Source organism: Hypanus sabinus, chromosome 21, assembly GCF_030144855.1.
Source record: "Hypanus sabinus isolate sHypSab1 chromosome 21, sHypSab1.hap1, whole genome shotgun sequence".
In the NCBI taxonomy this organism is placed as follows: Eukaryota; Metazoa; Chordata; class Chondrichthyes; order Myliobatiformes; family Dasyatidae; genus Hypanus; species Hypanus sabinus.
The window spans coordinates 36,010,387-36,036,653 of record NC_082726.1 but is presented as its reverse complement, the minus strand read 5'-3'; the positions used below and the strand labels follow the sequence as shown (position 1 = coordinate 36,036,653).

The 26,267-nt window shown below is 42.4% G+C and overlaps 1 protein-coding gene across 1 annotated transcript in view; it reads right to left on the bottom strand.

The window, feature by feature from the left end:
• Positions 1 to 21,444, bottom strand: part of timm23a (translocase of inner mitochondrial membrane 23 homolog a (yeast)) — a 54,443-nt gene extending 32,999 nt beyond the window's left edge. Inside the window, exons 1-2 of the mRNA XM_059946327.1 lie at positions 21,214 to 21,444; positions 16,983 to 17,041 (exon numbers count right to left, since the gene is read on the bottom strand). Coding sequence (XP_059802310.1) covers positions 16,983 to 17,041; positions 21,214 to 21,337 — 183 coding nt within the window. The 5' untranslated portion in view covers positions 21,338 to 21,444. The remainder of the gene's footprint in view (positions 1 to 16,982; positions 17,042 to 21,213) is intronic.
• Positions 21,445 to 26,267: the final 4,823 nt, after the last annotated feature.

Here is a 26,267-nt window from a genome sequence, read left to right as displayed (position 1 = left end):
ATACATCACTGTTGGAATTTCCCTGCTGCTGACATCTCCATTCCATCCATAATGACATGTGCTTACAATGCCAGACAAGCAATTCTTATCATCAATATTAAAAATATACTCTTGCACTTGTACCAACTAAAATCATGAACAACAATGCTGACAAAAGAAATCAGGTCTTAATACTGACCATGGAAAAAGATTAAAAAGTGTGTAGTTTGGTAGTGGAAGTTAAAGCAATCTATTATTAATTTCAGATTTCCAAAATTCACAGGAGAAAATCTTGGAAGTAATAAGCAAGTCAGAGAGCACGGGAGTCAATCATTAAAACAAAGATTAGCTTTATTTTTCACATGTATATCAAAATCCTTACATTTCTTTATCATCAACAGGTCAGAGTCTCCAATTAGGGATTGAAAATCCCTATCCTCAACTCTTGAATATAAAAAGCCCCATCATTAAGACTTTCAGGGATGTGTAAAAATTCTTCACTGAAGCCCTTGACTGCCCTGTCTACTGTAATGAGAACACCCTGGCAAGCCTCATTTAAGATGAAATAATAATAAAGCAAAATGTGTTGTTTGTGTCAATGAGCAACACAGCCAGTGGATGTGCTGGGGCAGCAGTAAGCATAGCCATGCTTCTGGCCCCACCATACATGTCTATGAGAGCTTTAACCAGCAGCCAATCTAGCCACTGGAAGCTTGAAGAGGGGGGGAAATTCCTGGTTGGTACATTGCCTCTCAGGTGCCAGGATCCAGGACATCTCGGATCAAGCCTTCAGTATTCTTAAGTGGGAGGGTAAGCAGACTGAAGTCATGGTCCATGTAGGTACCAATGACATGTGTAGGACAAGAGATGAGGTTCTGCATAGGAAGTTCAAGGAGTTAGGTTGTCAGTTAAGTGCAGGGCCTCCAGGGTTATGACCTCAGGATTGCAACCCATGCCACGTGCTCAAGAGGCCAGAACTAAGAAGATTTTACAGCACAATAACAGCTAAGGAGTTGGTGTAGAAATGAGGGCATGAGACTTTTGGCTCTTTTCCAGGGAAGGTGAGTCCTGTAAAGAAAGGATGACTTGCACCTGAACTGGAGGGAGACTAACTAGCTGGAAGGTTTGATAGGGTTTAAACTGGAGTTGCAGGGAATTGGAAACCAGCTTGCCAAAACAGTTAGTGGAAAGGTTGTGGAGGCAGATGTTGGTAAGACTTCAGTTAGGAATCAAAAGGTTGAGCATGGCTCAACTAGTGTCCTGAGCTGCCATTACTTCAATGCAACAAGTATCATAAGAAAGGCGGATAATAGTGCAGAAGAAGAGGTAGGTTTATAAACAGAGGCAAATATGGTGAGGAGAGGCTGTTGATAGGCCAAAACTGAAGTCAACAGGAGGAGTTGCAACGTAAAAGTCGGACAATATCGAAGAGGGTGATAACAAGACTGAAGGTGTTGTTTTTAAATGCACGCAGTATACAGAACAAGGTAGAAGAACTTAGACAATAGACAATAGGTGCAGAAGTAGACCATTTGGCCCCTCGAGTCTGCACCGCCATTCTGAGATCATGGCTGATCATTCACTATCAATACCCAGTCCCTGCCTTGTCCCCATATCCCTCGATTCCCCTATCCATCAGATATCTATCCAGCTCCTTCTTGAAAGCATCCAGAGAACTGGCCTCCACCGTCTTCCGAGGCAGTGCATTCCACACCTCCACAACTCTCTGGGAGAAGAAGCTCTTCCTCAACTCTGTTTTAAATAACTGACCTTTTATTCTCAATCCATGCCCTCTGGTACTGGACTCTCCCAACATCTGGAACATATTTCCTGCCTCAATCCTATCAAATCCTTTAATTATCTTAAACGTTTCAATCAGATCCCCTCTCAATCTCCTCAATTCCAGCGTGTACAAGCCCAATCTCTCCAATCTCTCTGCGTAAGACAGCCCTGCCATCCCAGGAATCAACCTAGTGAATCTACGCTGCACTTCCTCAATTGCCAGAATGTCCTTCCTTAAACCTGGAGACCAAAACTGTACACAATATTCCAGGTGTGGTCTCACCAGGGCCCTGTACAAATGCAAAAGAACATCCTTGCTCTTGTATTCAATTCCCCTTGTAACAAAGGCCAACATTCCATTTGCCCTCTTCACTGCCTGTTGCACTTGCTCATTCACCTTCATTGACTGGTGAACTAGGACTCCTAGGTCTCTTTGCACTTCTCCCTTACCTAACTCGACACCGTTCAGACAATACTCTGCCCTCTTGTTCCTGCTTCCAAAGTGGATAACTTCACATTTATTCACATTGAATGACATCTGCCAAGTATCTGCCCACTCACTCAGCCTATCCAAGTCTCCCTGTATTCTCCTAACGTCCTCTTCGCATGTCACACTGCTACCCAGTTTAGTATCGTCAGCCATCTTGCTGATATAGTTTTCAATGCCCTCATCTAAATCATTGACATAAATCGTAAAGAGCTGTGGTCCCAATACAGAGCCCTGTGGTACCCCACTAGTCACCTCCAGCCAGTCTGAGAAACACCCATTCACTGCTACCCTTTGCTTTCTATCTGCCAACCAGTTTTCTATCCATGTTGAAACCCTGCCCCCAATGCCATGAGCTCTGATTTTACTCACCAATCTCCTATGTGGCACCTTATCGAATGCCTTCTGAAAATCTAGGTACACAACATCTACTGGCTTACCCTCGTCTAACATCCTTGTTACACTTGCAGCAGAATTGCAGATATGATGTTGTGGGCATCACTGAATCATGCCTGAAAGATTACAGCTGGGAGCTTAATGTCCAAGAACATATATTGTATCAAAAGGACAAGCATTGTTCTATTGGTATAAATGAAATCAAATGATTCGAAAGAGGTGACATAGGGTAGGAAGGTATTGAATCATTTTGGATAGAACTAAGGAACTGCAAGGGTAAAAAGACCCTGACAGGAGTTGTTTAAAGACCCCAAACAGTAGTAAGGATGTGGCCTACAAATTACAATGGGAGATAGAAAATGCATGCCAAAAGAGCAATGTTACAATAGTCATGGGGACTTCAATATACAGATAGATTGGGAAAATCAGGTTGCTGCTGGATTCCAGGAGGGGAAATTCTAGGGCATCTACAAGATGGGTTTTTAAGAGCAACTTGTGGTTAGGCCCACTAGAGGATCCCCTATTCTGGATTGGGTGTCGTGCAATGAACCAGAATTGATTAGAAAGCCCAAGGTAAAAGAACCCTGACGGGAAGTGACCATAATATGATTGAAGTTACCCTGAAATTTGAAAAGATGCGTCAGTATTACAATGAAGTAAAGAGAATTACGGAGGCAGGGGAGAGGAGTTGGCCAGAATTGATTGGAAAAGAACACGGGCAGGGATAATGGCAGAGCAACAATGGCAGGAACTTCTGGAAGCAATTCGGAAGGCATAGGATATATTCATCCCAAAGAGGAAGAAGCATTCTAAAGGAAAGATAACACAACTGTGGCTAACAAGAGAAGTCATAGCCAACATAAAAGCCAAAGGGAGGACATATCATAGAATTAAAAACTAGTGGAAAGTTGGAGGATTGGGAAACTTTCAAAAGGCAACTAAAAAGTCATTAAAGTAAGATGGAACATGAAAGTAAGTTAGCCAATATTACAGAGGATGCCAAAAGTTTCTTCAGATACCTAAAGTGTAAAAGAGAGGCGAGAGTGGTCATTGGACCACTGGAAAATGATGCTGGGGAGGTAGTAATGGGGGCGACAATGAAATGGTGAACAAACCGAATAAGTATTTTGCATTAGTCTTCATGGTGGAAGACACTAGCAGTAGGGTGGAAGTTCCAGGTGTCAGGGATCATGAAGTGTGTGAAATTACCATAACTAGAGAAAAGGTTCTTGGGAAACTGTAAGGTCTGAAGGTAGATAAGTCACCCAGACCACATGGTGTACACCCCAGAGTTCTGAAAGAGGTTGCTGAAGATATCATGGAGACATTAGTAATGATCTTTCAACAATCACTAGATGGTTCTGGAAGGCAAGAAATTTGCAAATGTCACTCCACTCTTCAAGGAGGAAGAAAGGCAGAAGAAACAATAGGCCTGTTAGTCTGACCTCAGTGGTTGGGAAGATGTTGGAGTCAACTATCAAATATGAGGTCTCAGGGTACTTGGAGGCATGTGATAAAATAAGCCATAGTCAGCATGCCTGATAAATCTGTTAGAATTCTCTGAAGAAATAACAAGCAGGATAGACAAAGGAGAATCTATTGATGTTACATACTTGGATTTTCAGAAGGCCTTCGACAAAGGTGCTACACATAAGGCTGCTTAACAAGCTACGAGCCCATGTATTACAAGAAAGATTCTAGCATGGATAAAGCAATGGCTGACTGGCAGGAGGCGCACAGTGGGAATAAAGGGAAACTTCTCTGGCTTGCTGCCAGTGATTAGTGGTGTTCCAAAGTGGTCCGTGTTGGAACCACCTCTTTTTACGGTATATGTCAATGATTTGAATGATGGAATTGATGGCTTTGTTGCAAAGTTTGCAGATGATATGAAGATGGGTGGAGGGGTAGGTAGTTTTGAAGTAGAGAGGCTACAGAAAGACAGATTAGGAGAATGTGCAAAGAATTTGAAGGGTTAACAATTTTTGAAATGGAGAGAAAATACAAAACATTGAAGTTCAAAGGGACTTGGGAGTCCTTGTGCATTATTCCCTAAAGGTTAATTTGCAGGTTGGGTCTTTGGTGAGGAAGGCAAATGCAATGTTAGCACTAAGTTCAAGAGGACTAGAATATAAAAGCAAGGATGTAATGTTGAGACTTTATAAAGCACTAGTGAGGCCTCACTTGAAGTACTGTGAGCAGTTTTGGGCCCCTTACCTAAGAAAGGATGTGCTGAAACCGGAGAAGGTTCACATAAATGATTCCAGGATTGAATGGTTTGTCACATGAAGAGTGTTTGATGGCTCTGGGCCAATATTCGCTGGAATTCAGAAGAATGAAGGTTGACCTCGTTGAAAACCATTGAAGGGTGAAATGTCTTGATAGAGTGGACATGGAGGGGTTGTTTTTATGTTGGGAAAACCTCAGAATTGAGGGGTATCCCTTTAGAACAGAGATGAAGAGTTTCTTTAGCCAGAGAATAGCGAATCTGTGGAATTCTTTGCCACAGGCAGCTGTATCTTTATGTGTATTTAAGGCAGTGGTTGATAGATTCTTGATTGGTCAGAGCATGAAGGGATGTGGGGAGAAAGCAGGAGCTTGCGTCTGAGAGGAAAATTGGATCAGCCATGATGAAATGGTCGAGCAGTCTACATGGCCCAAATCTGCTCCTATACCTTATGTCCACAATTTATTAATTCTAACACATATGCCTTTGGAATGGAGGAGAAAACCCACGTAGTCATGGGCAGAACATACTAACTCTTTACAGACAACAGTGGAAAATGAACTAGGACTGTTGGTGGTGTAAAGCATTACTCTAACCACTACACTACTGGGCCACTCCAATAGTAACATTGATTATATGCTTGGGCAAGATTTACAAAAAAAAAAGGAAGCACTGCTACACAAGAGGATAATAACCACGAGAAGTAGATTTTGAAAAATAACTAGAACGCAGACATTAACTTTAATATTCAGGCATAACGATACAACTTAAAAACAACTGGATCACAGGTGCGCAAGTATAGAAGGAGAACTACTCAGAAATCCTGATTGCTCAACAGTATTTCATTTGCTCCATTTAAAAATTACTGGAAAATTTCTTAGACTATTGTACAACTTAAAATTAAAAGTGTACTGTGTGCTACTATGAATAATATCCAAGAATTAGGAATATCTGCCAGTCCGACACCAAGTCACAAGGGTGCCAGATTATTGGAATTTCAGCAGTGGTTGTTCTAGTATTCTGGCACTAGATGGCATGATATGTTCAGTCACAGCACAACAAGATAAATAAACAAGGTTCTCTCCACACAAATAGAGAAAATGTTTTCCTCCTCACCTTTCACCCAGCCCCATCAGTTAAAAACAAGTTCATACTTGCAGCAGGTTAAATTACTTTAAACTGAGGCCATTTCCAAAACCATGGGCACATGGGAAATGCAAATTCTCTAAATCAATTTATAAATATTGGAAACACAAAAGGTAGGGGGAAAAAAGGTCATTTTGATAAGCAAATACAAAGCTCCATAGAAATACAAACATTTATTTGCCCTGCTGCTTCAGTACTGGGTTCAGAGATTACATTCCAGAAAATCTGCTCCAATAGAAGCAGGGTGGGAGCAAATAGTTAAAAGAAAGGCGGGAAGAACCTTTTCTTCTTTCTCTGCCCTCAGCTTTTCCTCTATGCTATTTCTTTAATGATTTGGTTTTTCAAATTTTTAAAACACAGAAACTATTTGTACTGTGGATACTATAAATCAAATGATATGCCAAAATTGTGCAATTCAGCACCTCATAGCTATGGTCCTCATTTTCTGGTAAGACCTCTGCTGTCTCCAAGATTCCTCCACTGCCCTGTGCCATTAATGCTACAGACACGCAAGAGGTGACAGATGAGAGATCAAGAGTAGAGGGAATGGCCTCAGGAGGTTCCATGAAGTATCCAGGCATAAAATAAATTCTTGTTGGTCATCTTTCACAGTAATGTTTAACATGGAAAAGCACTGAAAGTGCTTTACACTGCAAAAAGGTGACACCCTGTTGTCCACATTCATATGAAGGATGAGGCCAGTTACTAACAGACTGCATGTTAATCAAGTGTCAAGCGAACTAACATTAAGTCAAATTTATATAAACTATAATTATTACTAATCTACTATCAAAACAGTTCTATGATCATGACATTAATGGATGTAATCATAGGAGTTCTTCAAGAAATTTTATTTCTTCATAGAGGACATGCTTCATGGTGTTATTTGGCACCAGTATTGTAACAAAATGGGATACACTCACCATCTCCTTAAGGCAATCTCCCTTCACTCTAACATAATCATCTAGGACAAGGACAAGGACTGGTTTCACAGTGAAATTTAAGAAACCATGCCAGGAAGAATGGCACTAAGAAAAACACAGAAGAACTGGCATTGTCATGTAGACACAACACAAGATTATACAAATGAAGATAATCTGCTAGAGACAGAGCTGAGAGATGTCCCAGGCTATGGATCTGATAACAAGCGTGGTCCATAAACTTTTACTTCAGTGCATGAGACCAAAATATAACTGCAATATTCAGGACTGAAACAGCTGCAACAACCATTAGGGCCACGCAGACAATCTCCTCATGTGGACTACAAAAATCACTAGTAACAGAATTGATATTTAAGAAGGCTGTATACACTGGATAAGGCTAAGGACCTCAATAACACAAAGGCCACAATATTAAAGACTTGAGTTCCAGTATCAGGCCCAACCTATATTCAGTAAAAGAAAGTCAAAACCAGAAGGATGTTGGAAATCCAAAGCAAAAACTCCACCAGTTAAGCAACATCTGTGGAAGGAAATACGCAACATTTTTAAGCCCATTGGAAAAGAGGGAAGTACAGATGACCCCTACACTGTGGCAGTTTGGATAAAAGAAGTATCTTTATGGAATTCGCAAATCCCTATAAAAATACTGGGATACAAAATAAAAATTTCTTACAAAATTTATGCAAGGTAAATAAATTGTTCTTCCAACTTGCAATTCGTGAAGCATGCATAGATGACACAACTTTGCATTACAGAAAAAAAATGTGGTGTACATTCAGTGGCCACTTAATTAGGTAACTCCTACATGTTTGTGGTCTTCTGCAGCTTAAGCCTATCCACTTCAAGGTTCAACGTGTGCTCAGATGCTTTTCTGCACAACACTGATGGAACAAATGGTTATTTGAGTTACTGTTGCCTTCCAGTCAGCTTGAACCAGTCTGGTCATTCTTCTCTGAACTTTCTCATTAAAAAGGGTTTTGCTGTTTTTCCGCACACTCCGTAAACTCGAGAGGCTGTTGTGTGTAAAAATCTCAGGAGATCAGCGTTTTCTGAGATATATAGACCACCCCGAATAGCAGCAACAATCATTCCACAGTCAAAGTCAAATATTCACATTTCTTCTCCATTCTTAATGTTTAATCTGAACAACTGATCCTCTTGACCATGTCTGCATGCTTTTATGCACTGAGTTGCTGCAACATGACTGACTTATTAGATATTTGCATTAACAAAGTGTAATAAAGTGGCCATTGATTGTTGAGCGTTTTTTCAGCACACCCTTTCACCCTGTAACACAAGGGTCAACTATACAACACGCACAAAATGCTGGTGGGACACAGCAGGCCAGGCAGCATCTATAAGAAGCATTGTCGGCGTTTCAGACCGAGACCCTTCGTCAGGACTAACTGAAAGGAGATACTGAGAGATTTGAAAGTAGTGGGGGGAGGGGGAAATGCGAAATGATAGGAAAGGACCAGAAGGGGTGGGATGAAGCTGAGAGCTGGAAAGGTGATTGGTGAAAGTGAAACAGAGCTGGAGAAGGGAAAGGATCATGGGACAGGAGGCCTCGGGAGAAAGAAAGGTGGAGGGCAGGAGCACCAGAGGGAGATGGAGAACAGGCAGGGTGATGGGCAGAGAGAGAGAAAAAAACAAACAACTAAATATGTCAGGGATGGGTTAAGAAGGGGAGGAGGGGCATTAACGGAAGTTAGAGAAGTCAATGTTCATGCCATCAGGTTGGAGGCTACCCAGCCGGTATATAGGGTGTTGTTCCTCCAACCTGAGTGTGGATTCATCTTGACAGTAGAGGAGGCCATGGATAGACATATCAGAATGGGAATGGGACGTGGAATTAAAATGTGTGGCCACTAAGAGATCCTGCTTTCTCTGGCGGACTGAGCGTAGGTGTTCAGCGAAACTGTCTCCCAGTCTGCGTCGGGTCTCACCAATATATAAAAGGCTACACCAGGAGCACTGGACGAAGTATACCTCACCAGCCGACTCACAGATGAAGTGTTGCCTCACCTGGAAGGACCGTCTGGGGCCCTGAATGGTGGTGAGGGAGGAAGTGTAAGGGCAGGTGTAGCACTTGTTCTGCTTACAAGGGTAAGTGCCAGGAGGCAGATTGGAGGGGGGGGGGGGAACGAGTGGTCAAGGAAGTTGCATAGGGAACGATCTCTGTGGAAAGCAGAAGGGGGGAGGGAAAGATGTGCTTGGTAGTGGGATCCCATTGGAGATGGCGGAAGTTACGGAGAATTATACATTAGACCTGGAGGCTGGTGGGGTGGTAGGTGAGGACAAGGGGTACCCTATCCCGAGTGGGGTGGCAGGCGGATGGGGTGAGGGCAGATGTGCGGGAAATGGGAGAGATGCATTTGACTATACAAGTTAGCTTTCAGAAGGAGAGAAGGCAGGAGAGGGACGTATAAAAGAAAGGGATTGCATACATCGGAATCAGGTTAATTATCACTGACATACAGTATTTTGTGAGATTTGTTTTGCAGCAGCAGTACAGTGCAAGACAACATTTATTGTCACCAAATAAACAGTGCAAAAATTAATGACCTGTTAGTGTTAATAGACTATTCAGAAATCTGATGGAGGGGAAGAAGCTGTTCCTAAAATATTGTGTTGTCTTCAGACTCCTATACCTCCCTATAGTGGTAATGCAAAATGGCCAAGTATTAGATGGTGTATGTATTTAATCATGGATGGCACCTTATTGAAGCACTGCCTCTTAAAGATATCCTTGATGGTTGGGGGCGGGGGGGGGGGGGGGGTTGTGTCCTTGATGGAATTGGCTGAGTCTACTACTCTCTGCAGTTTTTCACGATCCTTTGTGTTGTAAGTTCCATACCAAGTGCTGATGCAACTAGTCAGCATGTTACATCTGTAAAAACCTGCAAAAAAGTCTTTGGTAACATACCAAATTGTCTTAAGTATCTAATGAGGTAGAGTTGATGATGTGACTTCTTCACAATTATATCAATGTGTTGAGCCCAGGATAGATACTCAAATAAAGACTGGAGTGTGTTCTCCTGAATCCCCCTTTTCTAAAGTTCATAATTGATTCCTTGGTCTTGCTGACATTGAGTGCAAGGTTATTGTTACAACATCACTCAACCAGCAAATCTCACTCTTGTATGGTTACTCGTCATCTGAGATTCTGCCAGCAAGAGTGGTGTCATCAGTAAATTTCTAGTTGGTGTTTGATCTGTGCCTAGCCTCACAGTCATAAGTGTCGAACAGTGAGTTAAGCATGCATTCTTGAGATGTGCCTGTATAAATTGTCAGTGAGGTAGAGATGTTATCACTGAGTTGCACTGACTGTGGTCTCCAATAAGATAGTAGAGGATCCAGCTGCAATGGAGGTAGAGGTTTTGAAGCTTGTTGATTAGTACTGAGGAGATGCCAGTGTGAAACACTGAGCTGTAGTCATTAAACAGCAAGCTGGTGTCTGTTTTCTTGTTGTCTAGGTGCTCCAAAACTGAGTCGAGAGCCAGTGAGGTTGCATCTGTTATGGACCTGTTGTAGTGGTAGGCAAATTACAGTGGGCCCAGGTCCTTGCACAGGCAGGAGTTATTTCTAGCCATGACCAGCCTTTCAAAGCACTTTATTACAGTAGATACGAGTGCTACTGTGTAATAGTCATTGAGCCAGCTCACCCTGCTCTTATTGGGCACCAGTATGATTCCAGCCCTTTTGAAGTAAGTGGGAACCTGACTGTAGCAGTGAGAGGTTGAAGATATCCTTAAATACACCAGCCAATTGGCACAGGTTTTCAGTACATGCTAGGGACCTGATACCCTGTGAGGGTCCACCTTCTTGAAGGATATTCTTCCATATGCCTCTTGCTGCTGTCACCTGCTGTGGGGATTTGCACAGGCAAAGTGTAATTCTCTTTCGAAGTGTACATAAAAGGTGTTGAACTCATCAGTGAGTGAAGCATGATAGCTGTTAGTTTTTACCTTATAGGAAATAATTGCATGCAAACCTTGTCACAGCTGTTGTGCATTTAACTATCCGTAGCTTCATGTGGAATTACCTTTATGCTCTCATGATGGCCTACAGTAGGTTGTACCTGGACTTCTTGTAGGACTCTGGATTGCCAGTCTTGAATGTCAGTCTTGAATGCCACAGGTCTAGTTCTCAAAAAAATAAGAATCTGGTGTATTTTCAAAGGCTGTCACTCATCCATAAAGGTGCTGATGAAGTTGGTGATAGTTGTGGCATATTCATTAGATCTGAGGAGACATCCCTAATTATGCACCTCTCCACTGATTCAAAGTTATCCATATCCAGTTATTCAAGTTGACCATACCTTTGCTGTCCTCACCACTGGTGCTGCTGTCCTCAGTCTCCACCTGTGTACCAGGAGTAGTATAACCAGGTAATCATACTTGTACATGATGGCATGATAAATGTTCTTGATAGTGGTGCAACACGGATCAAGTATGTTGCCTCCTCTGGTACTGTGGTGACATGGTGGTAGTTTATCCGTCTTCAGTGAGATTTCAAAACGCCATTCCCAGACAATCTTGCCTAGTAGAATAGTCTTTATCATTGAGGTCAATTACTAAATTCTGTAATAACTTTCCTTGATGATAGGCTAGCACTTTGGTGATATTAAATCATAGATATTGTACAGTGTTCATTATAATTTCATCCTTTTTAAAATGAGGGATAATGAACCACTCGTTTGTCATAATAGCTGCTTGTATTTGCCATTTAACTAATGTGGTTTGTGCACAGGAGGTATGAGCTCCTGAGCTGCAATTGCTCAGCAGTTAAAACCAAAATGCTTTTTTCTGACTTTTCACAATTCCACATTTCTATTATAGCTTTTGAATCATTGTACAGTATAAACTTGCATAAATTACACATCTCCTATAAGTCTTTAATGAAGAGCTGCAGCCTAGAAATCCACATTAATGAATCTTTGCTAATTACTTCAAACCTGAGGGCTGTAATCTTAAGAACTAATTATGCTTTATTATTTGCAAAAGTAAATTTATTATATCCTTTGCTTCCCATTTTCTACCCTAGTTACTCTTAAATTCTTGTTTTCAAGCATTATTTTTCTTCCTAGACTTCCAATTGTACTGTGATTATTTTGAGATACCAGTAAACAATTCCTAATCATGGATTCTAACTTTTCTGCTAATTGCTTTAGGCTAACTGATCCACAGTTCCTTGTTTTAATTCTCCCTTGGAAGTTGCTTTCGTTGTTTTAATTCTCTGAAATTGTAGCACAGCAGTGGAAACAGCAAACTCCTGGGAGTGCACATCTTGCACAACCTTTCATGGTACTAGAATACATCCTCCACTGTCAAAGCTCACCAGCGCCTCTACTTTCCAAGGAGGTTGAAGAGCTGCTCTAAGCATACCAATACTCATGACCTACTGATACACAGTAGAAAGCATCCTAACATGCTGCATCACTGTGTGGTATGGAAACTGTACTGTGACGTAGAGGACCCAATACATCACTAGCACCACCTACATAACATCAAGGACATAAATACAGAAAGGTGCCAGAAAAGGATCATAAAAGAGTCCACCCACACAACTTGTGGACTGTTAGTCTAACTCTTAATCAGGGAAGAGGCTCCAGACCAGAAGCATTAGACTCAAAGTTACTTCTCCTAAGTTGCACACACAAAATGCTGGTGGAACGCAGCAGGCCAGGCAGCACCTATACGGAGAAGTGCTGTCGATGCTTTGGGCCGAGACCCTTCGTCAGGACTAACCGAAAGGAAAGATAGTAAGAGATATGAAAGTAGGAAGGGGGAAGGGAAAATGCAAAATGATAGAAGACAGGAGGGGGTAGGGTGAAGCTGAGAGCCAGACAGGTGATTGGCAAAAGGGATACAGAGCTAGAGAAGGGAAAGGATCAAGGGAGAAAGAAAGGGGGAGGGGAGCACTAGAGGGAGATGGAGAACAGGGAGAGTGATGGGCAGAGAGAGAAAAAACTAAATATATCAAGGATGAGGTAAGAAGGGGAGGGGCATTAACAGAAGTTAGAGAAGTCAATGTTCATGCCATCAGGTTGGAGGCTACCCAGCCGGTATATAAGGTGTTGTTCCTCCAACTTGAGTGTGGCTTCATCTTGACAGTAGAGGAGGCCATGGATAGACATATCAGAATGGGAATGGGACGTGGAATTAAAATGTGTGGCCACAGGGAGATCCTGCTTTTTCTGGAGGACAGAGCGTAGGTGTTCAGCGAAACGGTCTCCCAGTCTCACCAATATATAAAAGGCCACACTGGGAGCACCGGATGTAGTATACCACACCAGCCGACTCACAAGTGAAGTGTCGCCTCACCTGGAAGGACTGTCTGGGGCCCTGAATGGTGGTGAGGGAGGAAGTGTAAGGGCAGGTGTAGCACCTGTTCTGCTTACAAGGATAAGTGCCAAGAGGGAGATCGGTGGGAAGGGATGGGGGGGAGGGGGGATGAATGGACAAGGGAGTCGCGTAGGGAGTGATCCCTGTGAAAAGCAGAAGGGGGAGGGGAGGGAAAGATGTGCTTGGTAGAGGGATCCCGTTGGAGGTGGCAGAAGTTACGGAGAATTATACGTTGGATCCGGAGGCTGGTGGGGTGGTAGGTGCCCATCACTCTGCCTGTTCTCCATCTCCCTCTGGTGCTCCCCTCCCCCTTTCTTTCTCCCTAGGCCTCCCATCCCATGATCCTTTCCCTTCTCTAGCTCTGTATCCGTTTTGCCAATCACTTGTCTGGCTCTCAGCTTCACCCCACCCCCTCCGGTCTTCTCCTATCGTTTCGCGTTTCCCCTCCCCCTCCTACTTCCAAATCTCTTACTACCTTTCCTTTCAGTTAGACGAAGGGGCTCAGCCAGAAACGTCGACAGCACTTCTCCCTATAGATGCATTCCACCAGCATTTTGAGTGTGTTGCCTGAATTTCCAGCATCTGCAGATTTCCTCGTGTTCTCCTAAATTGTCTGGGTTATCAACACCATTACTCATTAATCCACCCCAATGCCATTATATATACATCCCCTCGTGTCACTTTCTGTACATATCAGTCTATGTATATAACATTTGCTTATACATTATGTTGTATAAGGTTGCTTTTATATTCATTGTTTTTGTTTTTTTGTGTTTACTGTATTTTTTAATAAAACATCAAATCTGGAGTAACAATCATTTTGTTGCACTTTACATTTGTGTACTGAAGAACTTATAATTTTTTAATCTGTAGGGGCATTCTAAAATGTAGAGAATTACAGAGTCAAAACTGTTATCTACACTTTGACCTCTAAAAATCTAGGCTATACAGAGGGAAAAGGAAACAAACTGAAAATTGAAAATGCTAGAAATGATTATCAAGTTTGAGATGGTCGCTGTGGAAAAAGAAAGTTAAAGATTCACATTGAAATCCCCAACAGAGGAAGAAAGTGAAAACAAGTTGCTGAGCATGTGGAGGAATGGAAAGGACAAAAGGAATATCAGGAGTCAGGATTGCTGAGATAAAAATGTTTCAGTATTTTTGGAGCTGTTTAGAGATTAACAAAGAGAGAGGGGGAAAAACTGACATAGGGATATGTAATTCTGTGAAATGCAAGCCTAGCAGGTAGTGTTTTGAACAATGTCTGTGGAAAAAGAAGAAAGAATTTGTTTGTCATTGATTTAGATAATGGAATTGATGGTTTTGTAGCAAAGTTTGTGGATGATATGAATATAGGTGGTGGTGTAGGTAGTGCTGAGGAAGCAATGTGATTGCAGCAAGACTTGGACTATTTAGAAGAACGGGGAAAAAAGTGGCAGATGGAATAGTGTTGGGAAATGTATGATAATGCTTTTTGGTAAAAGGAATAATAGTGCGGACTATTTAAATGGGAAGAAAATTCAAACATCAGAGGGAGTTGGGAGTCCTCATGCAAGACTCCCAGAAGGCCGAGTCTGTGGTGAAGGCGGCAAATGCAACTTTCACATTTATTTTAAGTGGAATAGAATATAAAAGCAAGGAGATAATGCTGTGGCTTTATAAGACACTAGTCAGGCCACATTTGGAGTACTGTCAACAGTTTGGGCCCCATATCTCAAACGATGTGTTGTAATTGGACACAGTCCAGAGGAGGTACATGAGGATGATTCTGGAAATGAAGGGGTTAAGATATGAGGAGCGTTTGGCAGTTTTGGACCAGTACTCACTAGAATTCAGAAGAATGCGGGGGGGGGGGGGGGGGGGGGAAAGAGTCTCATTGAAACATACCGAATGTTGAAAGGACTACATAGAGTGGACGTGGAGAGGATGTTTCCTATGCTGGGGGTATCCAGAACTAGAGGACACGAGGACACAGCCTCAAAATTGAGGGAAGACCTTTTAGAACAGAGGTAAAGAGTAATTTTTTTTAGCCAGAGAGTAGTGAATATGTTCCCATTCCCTACTAAACTATTTTATCTTCTCCCCAATGAAATTAGCAAACCTCTCTTAAAAGATATTGGTTCCAGCCCTATATATCCAACTTCCTCCAACACAAGTAAAGCCCCAATTTAATTTTAGCAAAACTATCACTTGCAATATCTTTCTATTTCTGCATTCACTAGCATGTGACAGCTGTAGACATCAGGAGCTTACTAACTTAGAAACCCTTTAATCACTTATCCTTACACCATTTTATTTTCCTGCTTGGCCACGTCTTTCTTAAAATAAGGAAAGTAAGGACACAGTTTTTTTTTGTCGCAGAAAGGTTGGCGAAATGTCTGTGAAAGGGTGTGAACTAAACTTGTCAAAGTAAAAATTAATTTTAAAAAAGCAGTTAAAGATAGAAGTGAAAAATAGAAATTGCAACAACAGATACAAATGTGAGAGAATGAGAGAGAGAATGTATTTATTTTTTAAATACACTATCAAGTTACTAGGACTATGTTGCTACAAAGATGCCCAATGTTAGCTTAAGGAAGAACACCTCTATGTATAGGGGGTGAGATGGAGAATTCAAGCAACAGACAATGGGAAAGTCAGGGTCACCTCTGTTGACTGAACTGGGTTGCTTTGGAGATGGCTTCTCCAGTGTAGAGGGGCCGATATCAGCACTTTCAAATAAATTAAATTACAAAAAGTGAAAGTGTATTATTGGTGAAAGCTGCTCAAAGTCTGAAATCCAGAAGGAATCTCCTTCTGCTTTTCACTGCATTTCCTACTTCAGGGAGCAAGAATGGTGAATTTTCCAAATGGCACAGAATCTGCTTTCAACAGACTGAATGCCCTTGCATTTTTCCATTTACTAGATTAGAACAGAGAAGTACAGTATAAGAACCTTCAGCCAAAGTTGTAAATTAGGAATTAAAGAATTCAAAACCCAATTCAATATGTAATACCTACCTGACTCAAAAGCCCATTTACTTCATTTTCTTTTGAAATAACTATTTATTTACACTATTATCAAGGAACCCCTTTCCCCCTTTTCAGTAAGTTCCCAATCTTCACTTTTTGAAGGTACATTCCTTAAAATGAGCTATGAAAGCCATGCTTTTAGAAGCAGATCATCCATTTGGATAATCTGAATGCTCTTCAGATCTTCGACAGCAACATGGATGTGTTAGTGAATGGAAACGATAAAAACCTAGATTTCAAGCCAGGAACTGCAGCTACTGTCACTGTAGCGCATTCATGAGGTGGAGTGAGAACTGACGTCAGCCAGCAGTATATCTCAGTGGTATACTTGTGCATTTCTTCTCCTTCTGAATCCACATTCAATTTGTCAAGAGAAAGCTAATACACTTTTTTTGAACGCCTAATATCAGTTTTGACCTGGGCACCCAACCAACAGAAGATTCAAAGTAGAGGCTGGGTTCATCATGACATTAATTCCAGTCCTACAGAATTGCCAGAGAAGCTTAAGAAACCTCCCAAATATAGCAGTGGCATTCTGAATTGTGAATCTGTCCTACCTTATTAATGAAAACACAAGCGGTTCTATACATCTCAACCATTAAAAAAAGACTTTTGTTCCAACCAACATAGAACCTTGATTATATTGGACAAAAACATTTTCTACTTACCTGGACCAGATATCTAGGATCAAGGTTCAAATATGGAGACAAAGGGCTCATCCCAGTCACTGAAAACAGTAAGATAGCAAAAGTAAGTTCCAGCAACATTTCACCTTTTACCCCCTCCTCAGCCCACCAAAACTCATTCTTTTTTCCCCACACTCACACCAGAAGTTGATGATATCAGACCTTCTTCAGGAAAAGAAACAATCCAGTTGGAGGATACACATACTACTTTGAGAATTTCCACTTTGCATGAGTAGAGATCCTCATACTTGTTTCTTGATCAACATGACTTATTTTCAAATGCAATTGGATTGCGCCTATTTTAGTGCACCAAAAGATGCATTTAGCATGAATGCTAATTGGATCTTCTACAAAATAAGATGCAATATTGGCTAAAATTAAGTTTAGAGCCAATACAGGGGTGGTCTATACCTGGAAAACAACCAAAAGAGACCACATATTGTAGTTGAAGCTGTTTCTATCATCTCTCCTAAAGGTATAGGTCACAGGCATTGGATTTCACCGGCCACCACAAGCACTGTGAGGACAAACTTGATGAAAACTCTGTCATCGATTTTTCTCCACAGCAGAGGGTAGGGAAAGTCCTCTGCAGTTCCTCCAGCTAGATTTGTCTTTCTTAAAGACAATCATGATTTTGGCAAACACCTCTTTTCAGATACAAATGATGAGCTAATAAATTTAGGTTTTTTTTTACTGTTGAGTTTTAAAACTTCAATGGGATAGCATCTGCCACGAAGGCTTTGTATTTTTAGTTGGGGTGTGATCTTTTGAACTCCAGTTTGCATTAGCGTTAACTGTCCATCTTACCTGGATGTTACCAGTCTGACAAATCAACAAAGCATTCTGTTTCTAACTGAGCTGCTACGAAAATTATCAATGCTAACAATAAAAGCCAAAGACACAAGAGTAATTACATTTGGGCATAGTGGGACTAAACAGCCTCTAAATTTATCTTGAAGCCACAGGATAGTGTACAGTTAAATGCTGCAAGCCTCCCCAGAGTAATTAAAAAGACTCCTCAGGATTTATAAAATAGTCTGACTGGCCAATAAGAAATTCTTCTAGAATTGCTTATAGACAATCCAAAAGTGAAAATATACAGATGCTGGAAAACTGAAATTAAAATATAAAACAATCAAGGACAGGCAGCAGCTTGAAACCTGTTCTATTCCTAACTTTCTCTCGATCCCACAAAAGAACAGTCTGAAATGTTAACTCAGATTTCTTTGCATAGACATTATGTGATCTACTGAGTAGACCCAGCATTTTCTGTTTTATACTGAACAATGCTCCATAAAATGAACTCAGGTTGTTTTTATCTACACAAAGTCTATAACCATTATTGTACCAAAACATTAATGAACAGAAATGAGTACCAAGGTATGTTTATCAGCTGCACTGTGAAATTACTTCGGAATAAATTAGCACATTTTCATTATTAAATACATGTCAGTGTCAAAAAAATCCTTTGTTGCTAACACAAGTTAAAATCCGCTAGCTACATGTTGACAGAATACTAAAGTTATCCCTGTGTCCTTGACACTGAGCTATACAGCTTAAGTATCAACTCTATTTTACTCTCTGCAGATACTTCAAGCTCTTATAAAAACGGAACTTTGTACAACTTCACTTTTTTCCCCTCACTCATCCTCAAGAACTTTTTTCCTTTAATTATATTGACACATACAAAATACTGCCAAAAAGAAACCAAATCCAGCTAAACATCTACAACTTTCTTCCCACCACCAACAATCCTAAAACCCCTTCCCATATCATCTCCCTCTGCAAAATAAACATTCCAATCAGATATCACAAGATATTTAAATGTTCTCAACTGTGCATCAACTTAGTTTAACATCTGTAGTTAGGAAAATGTTTGAAGCTATCATTAAAGAAGAAATAGCAAAACGTCTGGAAAGAAATGGACCATCATGCAGACACACCATGGATTCAGTTAAGGCGGGTCCTAAGCACAATAGATACGAGAGGAACCAATGGACGTTATTTACTTGGACTTCCAGAAGGCGTTAAGTAAGGTGCCACATAAAATACTTATCCATAAGAATACACAGAGTTTGTGTTAATGTATTAGCATGGATAGAGGACTGGTTAACCAACAGAAAGTAGAGAGTTGGGATACATGGATGTTTCTCTGGCTGGCAACCAGTGGTGAGCGTTGTGCCACAAGGATTGGTGCTGGCCTGCAACTATTCATGATATGTATTAACAATCTGGAAGAGGGGACCAAGAGTAGTGCATCTAACTTGAGTGGAAAAGCAAATTGTGCAGAGGATACAGAGAATCTGCAGAGAGTTATAGATAGGTGAAGTGAATGGACAAGGATCTGGCAGATGGAGTACAATGTTAGTAAATGCAAGCTCAACCACTTTGGAAGGAAAGATGGAGGATCAGATTGTTATTTAAATGGGAAAATTGCAGCATGCTGCAATACAGAAGGACCTGGGAGTGCTTGTGCATGAATCGCAGGAGGTTAGTTTGCAGGCACATCAGGCTATCAAGAAGGCAAATGGAATGTCAATCTTCATTGCTAGAGGGATTGAATTTAAGAGCAGGGAGGTTATGCAGCAACTGTACAGGGTATTGGTGAGGCTGCATCTGGAGAACCGTGTGCAGTTTCGGTCTCTTTACTCAAGGAAGGCTTTGGAGGTGTTGCACAGGAGGTTCACCAGGTTGATTCCAGAGTTGAGGGGATCAGACTGTGAGGAGAGATTGAGTTGCCTGGGATTGTACTTGCTGGAGTTCTGAAGAATGAGAGATCTTACATAAACATAAAACTATGAAAGGGATAGATAAGATAGAGGCAGGAAAGTTGTTTGCACTGGCAGGTGAGACAAGAACTAGGGGACATAGCCTCAAGATTCGGGGCAGTAAATATAGGACAAAGATGAGGAGGTACTGCTTTTCCTGAAGAGTGCTGAACCTGTGGAATTCTCTAATCAATGAAGCAGTGGAGGCTACCTCAGTAAATATATTTAAGACAAGACTGGAAAGATTTTTTGCATTATAGGAAAATTAAGGGTTATGGGGGAAAAAGGCAGGTAGGTGGAAATGAATATGTTGTCAGATCAGCCACGATTTATTGATTGGCAGAGCAATAAGATAGCCTACTCCTGCTCCCATTCCTTATGTTCTTAATCTTCTTTAAGTAGTACATAAAACTGTTTTCAAGTACTAACACTCATCAACCACCACCTTCATCCAAACCAGAATTTGCTACCTATCCACAATCATATGAAGTAACATTAAATTTGGGCTACTCCTCAACTTTTGCAGTATCTCAATTCTTCTTGTCTCTCTAACCATACGTTATATGAATCCACTATGCCTTAGAACCTCATATTCCTCATTCACTACACTGCACTAATGGCTGGCCCTTCAGACTTACATGGTTAGTCACTTCAGAAGTTTTTCCTGCAAATATACAACTTTCTTCTTTCTCAGCCCTTCCCCATAAGATTTGAGATATCTTCTTTCCTCTAATGCTCTGCACTGAAATTCAATTTCACAAGCATCAGCCAAACATCTTAATTAGTTTAATCACTCTCATTTGTTCTTTAATTCCAGATGCTGGAAATCAGAAATGAAAAATCAATAGACAGCATCTGGGCGTGGGGGGGGTGAGAAGAAACTGTGTTCGTGGGTTGATGACCTGAAACGTTCACTCTCTCTTTGGTGATTTAAGTAGCTCAGACTTCCCAAACATCTTGCTTGTTGCTCCAGACTCCAGCATTTTTAAAAAACTTACATATATACAACATCTTCTACACTGTGGAAGAGACTTGATATTCCAGACGAACATATACGTAACAGATAACGTTTGTGTTTTTCCCCTCGATATAATAATTTGACTTAAATTTAGTATCACAATTTCCTTGATCCAGCGTTCAGGAATGAAAATCGGACGGACATGCAGATCCGTCAAAAAAAAACATGCAAAGTTAATGAGCAGATCACTTATAACTGCACCTACAATGAGCAAAATTAATCAGTTACATAAAAGCACGTACACACCCGTAACCAATGTAGATCGCTATACTTATTTTAACATTGAGAGCCAGTTATAACGGGTACGATTAGATCGTATGTATTGTTAACATTTTGAACACATTTACTGACTCATTGCCCCTTTAACCCAGGGCGAACAAGCGACTCTTCCGTTAGTCGCTCTCGGCCTATCCCGCGCCATACTCACAAGGGACACGGGAAAGGTCGGGCTGAGAATAATCAGCTACTGAGCTCCCTGCTGCTCCCGCACCACCGCCACCGAAAAGACCGAAGCCGGCCCGCAAACCTCCGCCGGTTCCTGAGTTGTCCATTTTTAAATATATCGAAACGGAATAAAAGACGAAAAGAGTTCCGTCACCGACTGCCGAAGTTCACACAGCGAACGTTCAGACCATAGCAACCAGCATCCGCGCGACACTTCACAGCAGCTCGGACAACACACATTACGGCGCGTGCACCACGTGACACGCACATTGCTGCCACACTCGACGCCATGATGGTGAGGCTATGATCTCATTGTCAGAATTCTGTAGTCATTTACTCATTTATTCAGGAAGTTTACAACTACAAGGGTCATAGACGTCTATTTTATTTAATTTTAATACACGTTATTGTATTGCATTTGAGTTGCTCTGTACACACATGCCTACAGAAGGACCTGGACAATAGTTGAATTTTCTGGCTTGTAGTCCTGTAAATCAAGAGACACTTGAAAGGCACAATACAATTTTTTTTAAAAGGTGCAGAAGCTAGGAATTTTGGAAGAAAAACGAAGTTCTGGAAATAGTCAATGGCTCAGGCAAATCTTTCATAAGTAAAAAAAAAAATGCTGGATGTACTCAGGGGGTCAGGCAGCATCTGTGGAGGCAGAGGGATAGTTGAAGTTTCAGGTCAAGATTGGGCACCTGATCACATAAGAATATTTCAACTTACTGCTCACCCAGACCTGCTATGACTGCCACATATCCTTCCTGGGGACATGACCTTGCCACCATTTTGTGCCACATGGCTTCCAGATCCATTTTCAAGCTTCTCGATTCAGATCCTCTGAGGACCCCAGGCACTCACATTCAATTGACTGCTTCTCCGTTCTATACGCCACACTTTCCAGCATGAAGAAGTACCTGGGGTCCCCATCCCAGTGGCTTCCACAGCTCCAGGATGCTCTCTCTGCAGCCTGCAATGGACCTGTCTAATACTTTATCTTCCATCGGATCCATGCCTTTAGTCGTCAGTTCTTTGCCTTTGTTACGTTCAGCAAGGATCAAAAGATCGCTGGTCTACAGACTACAACACCAGTAGGCATGGACATCCCCAGACTGCAATTCCTGCTGTCGACCTCAACGGTTCTAACAATCCCAAGCAGATTCAGAACCCAGATTCCACCACCATCAATGCAGGTTCCAACGACCTCGGACACCTTCAAAGGGCCTGTTGTGCAACCCTTCAAGCCCAACTCCACCTCCAGGCTGGGTCTTCACACGCTGCCACTGGAGCCCCAGTCTCCCCTTCCCCTACCACCACTCCAACCCCAAGTCTCTCAGGTCCCACCGCCAGCTCTTGGGTACTCAGAGACTCTATCTTCCTCTCACCTCACCCTCCCTGAACACCCAATCTTCCCCTCTCCTCAGACACTACCAACTCCCTTCTCCCCTCTGATCCCAGCTCTCAGCCATGCTGGGTCTTCACCATCCCCTCTGACCTTCCCCTCTCTGAGGCAGAACATTCTGTCCTCAGTAGGATTTCACCATCATCCCCCCCTGCACCCACACCTCAGTTAGTTCCGTGCCCACCCCAACGCTGAGCTCTTCTTCTGCCTCCAACTCTGTGTCTACTTCTTTGTTAAGGACTCTCCAGCTCGCACTGATAACCCCTTCTCCTCTTTCTGGCACCCCGCTCTGGTCTTCTGCCTGCTTTAGATCTTTTCATTGCTAACTGCTGTCACAACATCCACCATCTCAACTTCGCCACTCTTCTCTCCGATTCCAACCTCTCTCCTTCCAAACATACTGCTTTCCACTCTCTCCACACTAATCTTAACCTCACCATCGAACCAGCAGATAAGGGGAGTACTGTAGTAGTCTGGCGGACTGACCTCTGCTGAGGCCAAGCAACATCTCTCAGACACTTATTTACCCCTTGAACAGGACCCCACTAAGGAACAATAGGCTACTGTCTCTCACACCATCACTAACCTTATTACCTCCGGGGATCTCCTATCCACTGACACCAACCTCATAGTTCCTTTACCCTGCATCTCCCATTTCTGTCTTCTACCCAAGAACCTCAAACCTGCCTGTCCAGGTAGACTCATTGTTTCTCATTATTCTTGCCCCACCAAACTTATATCTGCATACTCAACTCAGTTTTATATCCCAATTCAGTCTCTTCCTGCCTACATCTGTGACACTACACATGTTCTTGATCTTTTCAATGATTCCCTGGCCCTGATCGCATTTTCACAATGGATATCCAGTCCTTGTACACCTCCATCCCCCGTCAGGAAGGCCTCAAAGCTTCCTGTTTCTGGACACCAGACCCAACCTGTTCCCCTCCACCACCACTCTCCTCCATCCGGTGGAACTGGTCTGCACTCTCAATAATTTCTCCTTTGGCTCCTCCCATTTCCTTCAAACAAAAGGTGAAGCCATAGGCACTCGCATGGATGCAAGCTGTGCCTGTTTGTCGGCCACGTTCCAAGCCTACACTAGTATCACTCCCCAACTTTTCCTACGTTACATTGACAGCTGCATTGGTGCTGCTTCTTGCACCTGTACAGAGCTCATCGACTTCATCCACTTTGCCTCCAACTTCCACCCTGTCCTCAAATTTATCTGCTCCATTTCTGACACCTCCCTCCCCCTTCTCAATCTCTTTGTTTCTATTTCTGGAGACAGCTTAACTACTGATATCTTTTATAAAGCTCACTTACTCTCACACCTTGTTAATTGTAAGAATGCCATCCCCTTCTCTGAATTCCTCCATCTCTGCTCCATCTGCTCTCAGGATGAGGCTTGTCATTCCAGAACTAAGGAGATGTCCTTCTTCAACAAAAGGGACTTCCCTTCCTCCACCATCAATGGTGCCCTCACCCCCATTTCTAACACTTTGCATACGTCGGCCCTCACTCCATTCTCCCACCATGCCACCACAAACAGGGTTCCTCTTGTCCTTGTCTACCACCCCACCAGCCTCCAGACTGCTTTGCTGAGTACATACGCTCCATCCGCCAGAAAAAGCTGGATCTCCTGCTTTCTACTTCCCATTCTTATATGTCTACCTGTGGCCTCTTCTACTGCCATGATGAGGCCACATTCAGGTTGAGAGACAGACATACTTTATTGATCCCGAGGGAAATTGGGTTTCATTACAGCCGCACCAACCAAGAATAGCGAAGAAATATAGCAATATAAAACCATAAATAATTAAATAATAATAAGTTAATCATGCCGTGGAAATAAGTCCAGGACCAGCCTATTGGCTCAGGGTGTCTGACACTCCGAGGGAGGAGTTGTAAAGTTTGATGGCCACAGGTAGGAATGACCTCCTATGACGCTCAGTGTTACATCTTGGTGGAATGAGCCTCTGGCTGAATGTACTCCTGTGCCTAACCAGTACTTTATGGAGTGGATGGGAGACATTGTCCAAGATGGCATGCGACTTGGACAGCATCCTCTTTTCAGACACCACCGTCAGAGAGTCCATTTCCACCCCCACAACATCACTGGCCTTATGAATGAGTTTGTTGATTCTGTTGGTGTCTGCAACCCTCAGCCTGCTGCCCCAGCACACAACAGCAACATGATAGCACTGGCCACCACAGCCATGTAGAACATCCTCAGCAGCGTCCGGCAGATGTTAAAGGACCTCAGTCTCCTCAGGAAGTAGAGACGGCTCTGACCCTTCATGTAGACAGCCCCAGTGTTCTTTGACCAGTTCAGTTTATTGTCCATTTGTATCCTCAGGTATTTGTAATCCTCCACTATGTTGGAGGCCCAACACCTTATATTCTGTTTGGGTAGTCTCCAAACTGATGGCATGGACATTAATATCGCGAGCTTCCGGTAATTGCATCCCCTCTCTCCATCCCCATTTCCTTCTCTCACCTTATCTCCTAACCTGCCCATCACCTCCTCTGGTGCTCCTCTCCCATCCCTTTCTTCCCATGGCCTTTTGTCCTTTCCTGTCAGATTCCCCCTTCTCCAGCCCTTTACCTCTTTCACCAATCGATTTCACAGGTCTTTTCTTCACCCCCTCCCCCTCCCAGTTTCACCTATCACCTATTGCCTTGTATTTCTTCCTCTCCTCCCTTTCCTCCACCCTCTCATCTGCCTCCTCATCTTAGCCCACTGCTCTATTCTCTCTATACCCATGACTGTGTGGCTAGGCATAGCTCAAATACCATCTATAAATTTGCTGATGATACAACCATTGTTGGTAGAATCTCAGATGGTGACGAGAGAGCTTACAGGAGTGAGATATGCCAACTAGTGGAGTGATGTCGCTGCAACAACCTTGCATTCAATGTCAGTAAGACGAAAGAGCTGATTGTGGACTTCAGGAAGGGTAAGTCAAAGGAACACATACCAATCCTCATAGAGAGTTCAGTAGTGGAGAGAGTGAGCAGGTTCAAGTTCCTGGATGTCAAGATCTCTGAGGACCTAACCCAGTCCCATCATATTGATGCAGCTATAAAGAAGGTAAGACAGTGAATATACTTCATCAGGAGTTTGAATAGACTTGGTATGTCAACAAAAACACTCAAAAGCTTATATAGATGTACCGTGGAGAGCATTCTGACAGCTGCATCACTGTTTGGTATGGTGGAGCGGGGGTGGGGGGGGGGGGTTGCTACTACTCAGGACCGAAAGGAGCTGCCAGTTTAGTTTGGTTGTCAATTTAGTTTTCTCCATCTTGGGTACTAGCCTACAAAGTACCCAGGACACCTTCAAGGAGCGGTATCTCAGAAAGGCAGAGTTTATTATTAAGGACCTCCAGAAGCCAAGGCATGCCCTTTTCTTACTGTCACCGTCAGGTAGGAGGTACAGAGGCCTGAAGGCACACACACATAGTAAATTCCCCTCTGCTATCTGATTCCTAAATGGACATTGAACCCATGAACACTTTCATTGTTTCTGTTTTTGCACAAATTTTAAAATCTGTTCAATATACGTATACCGTAATTGATTGATTTTTTCTGCTGCTTCTATATTATGTATTGCATTGAACTGCTGCTGCTAA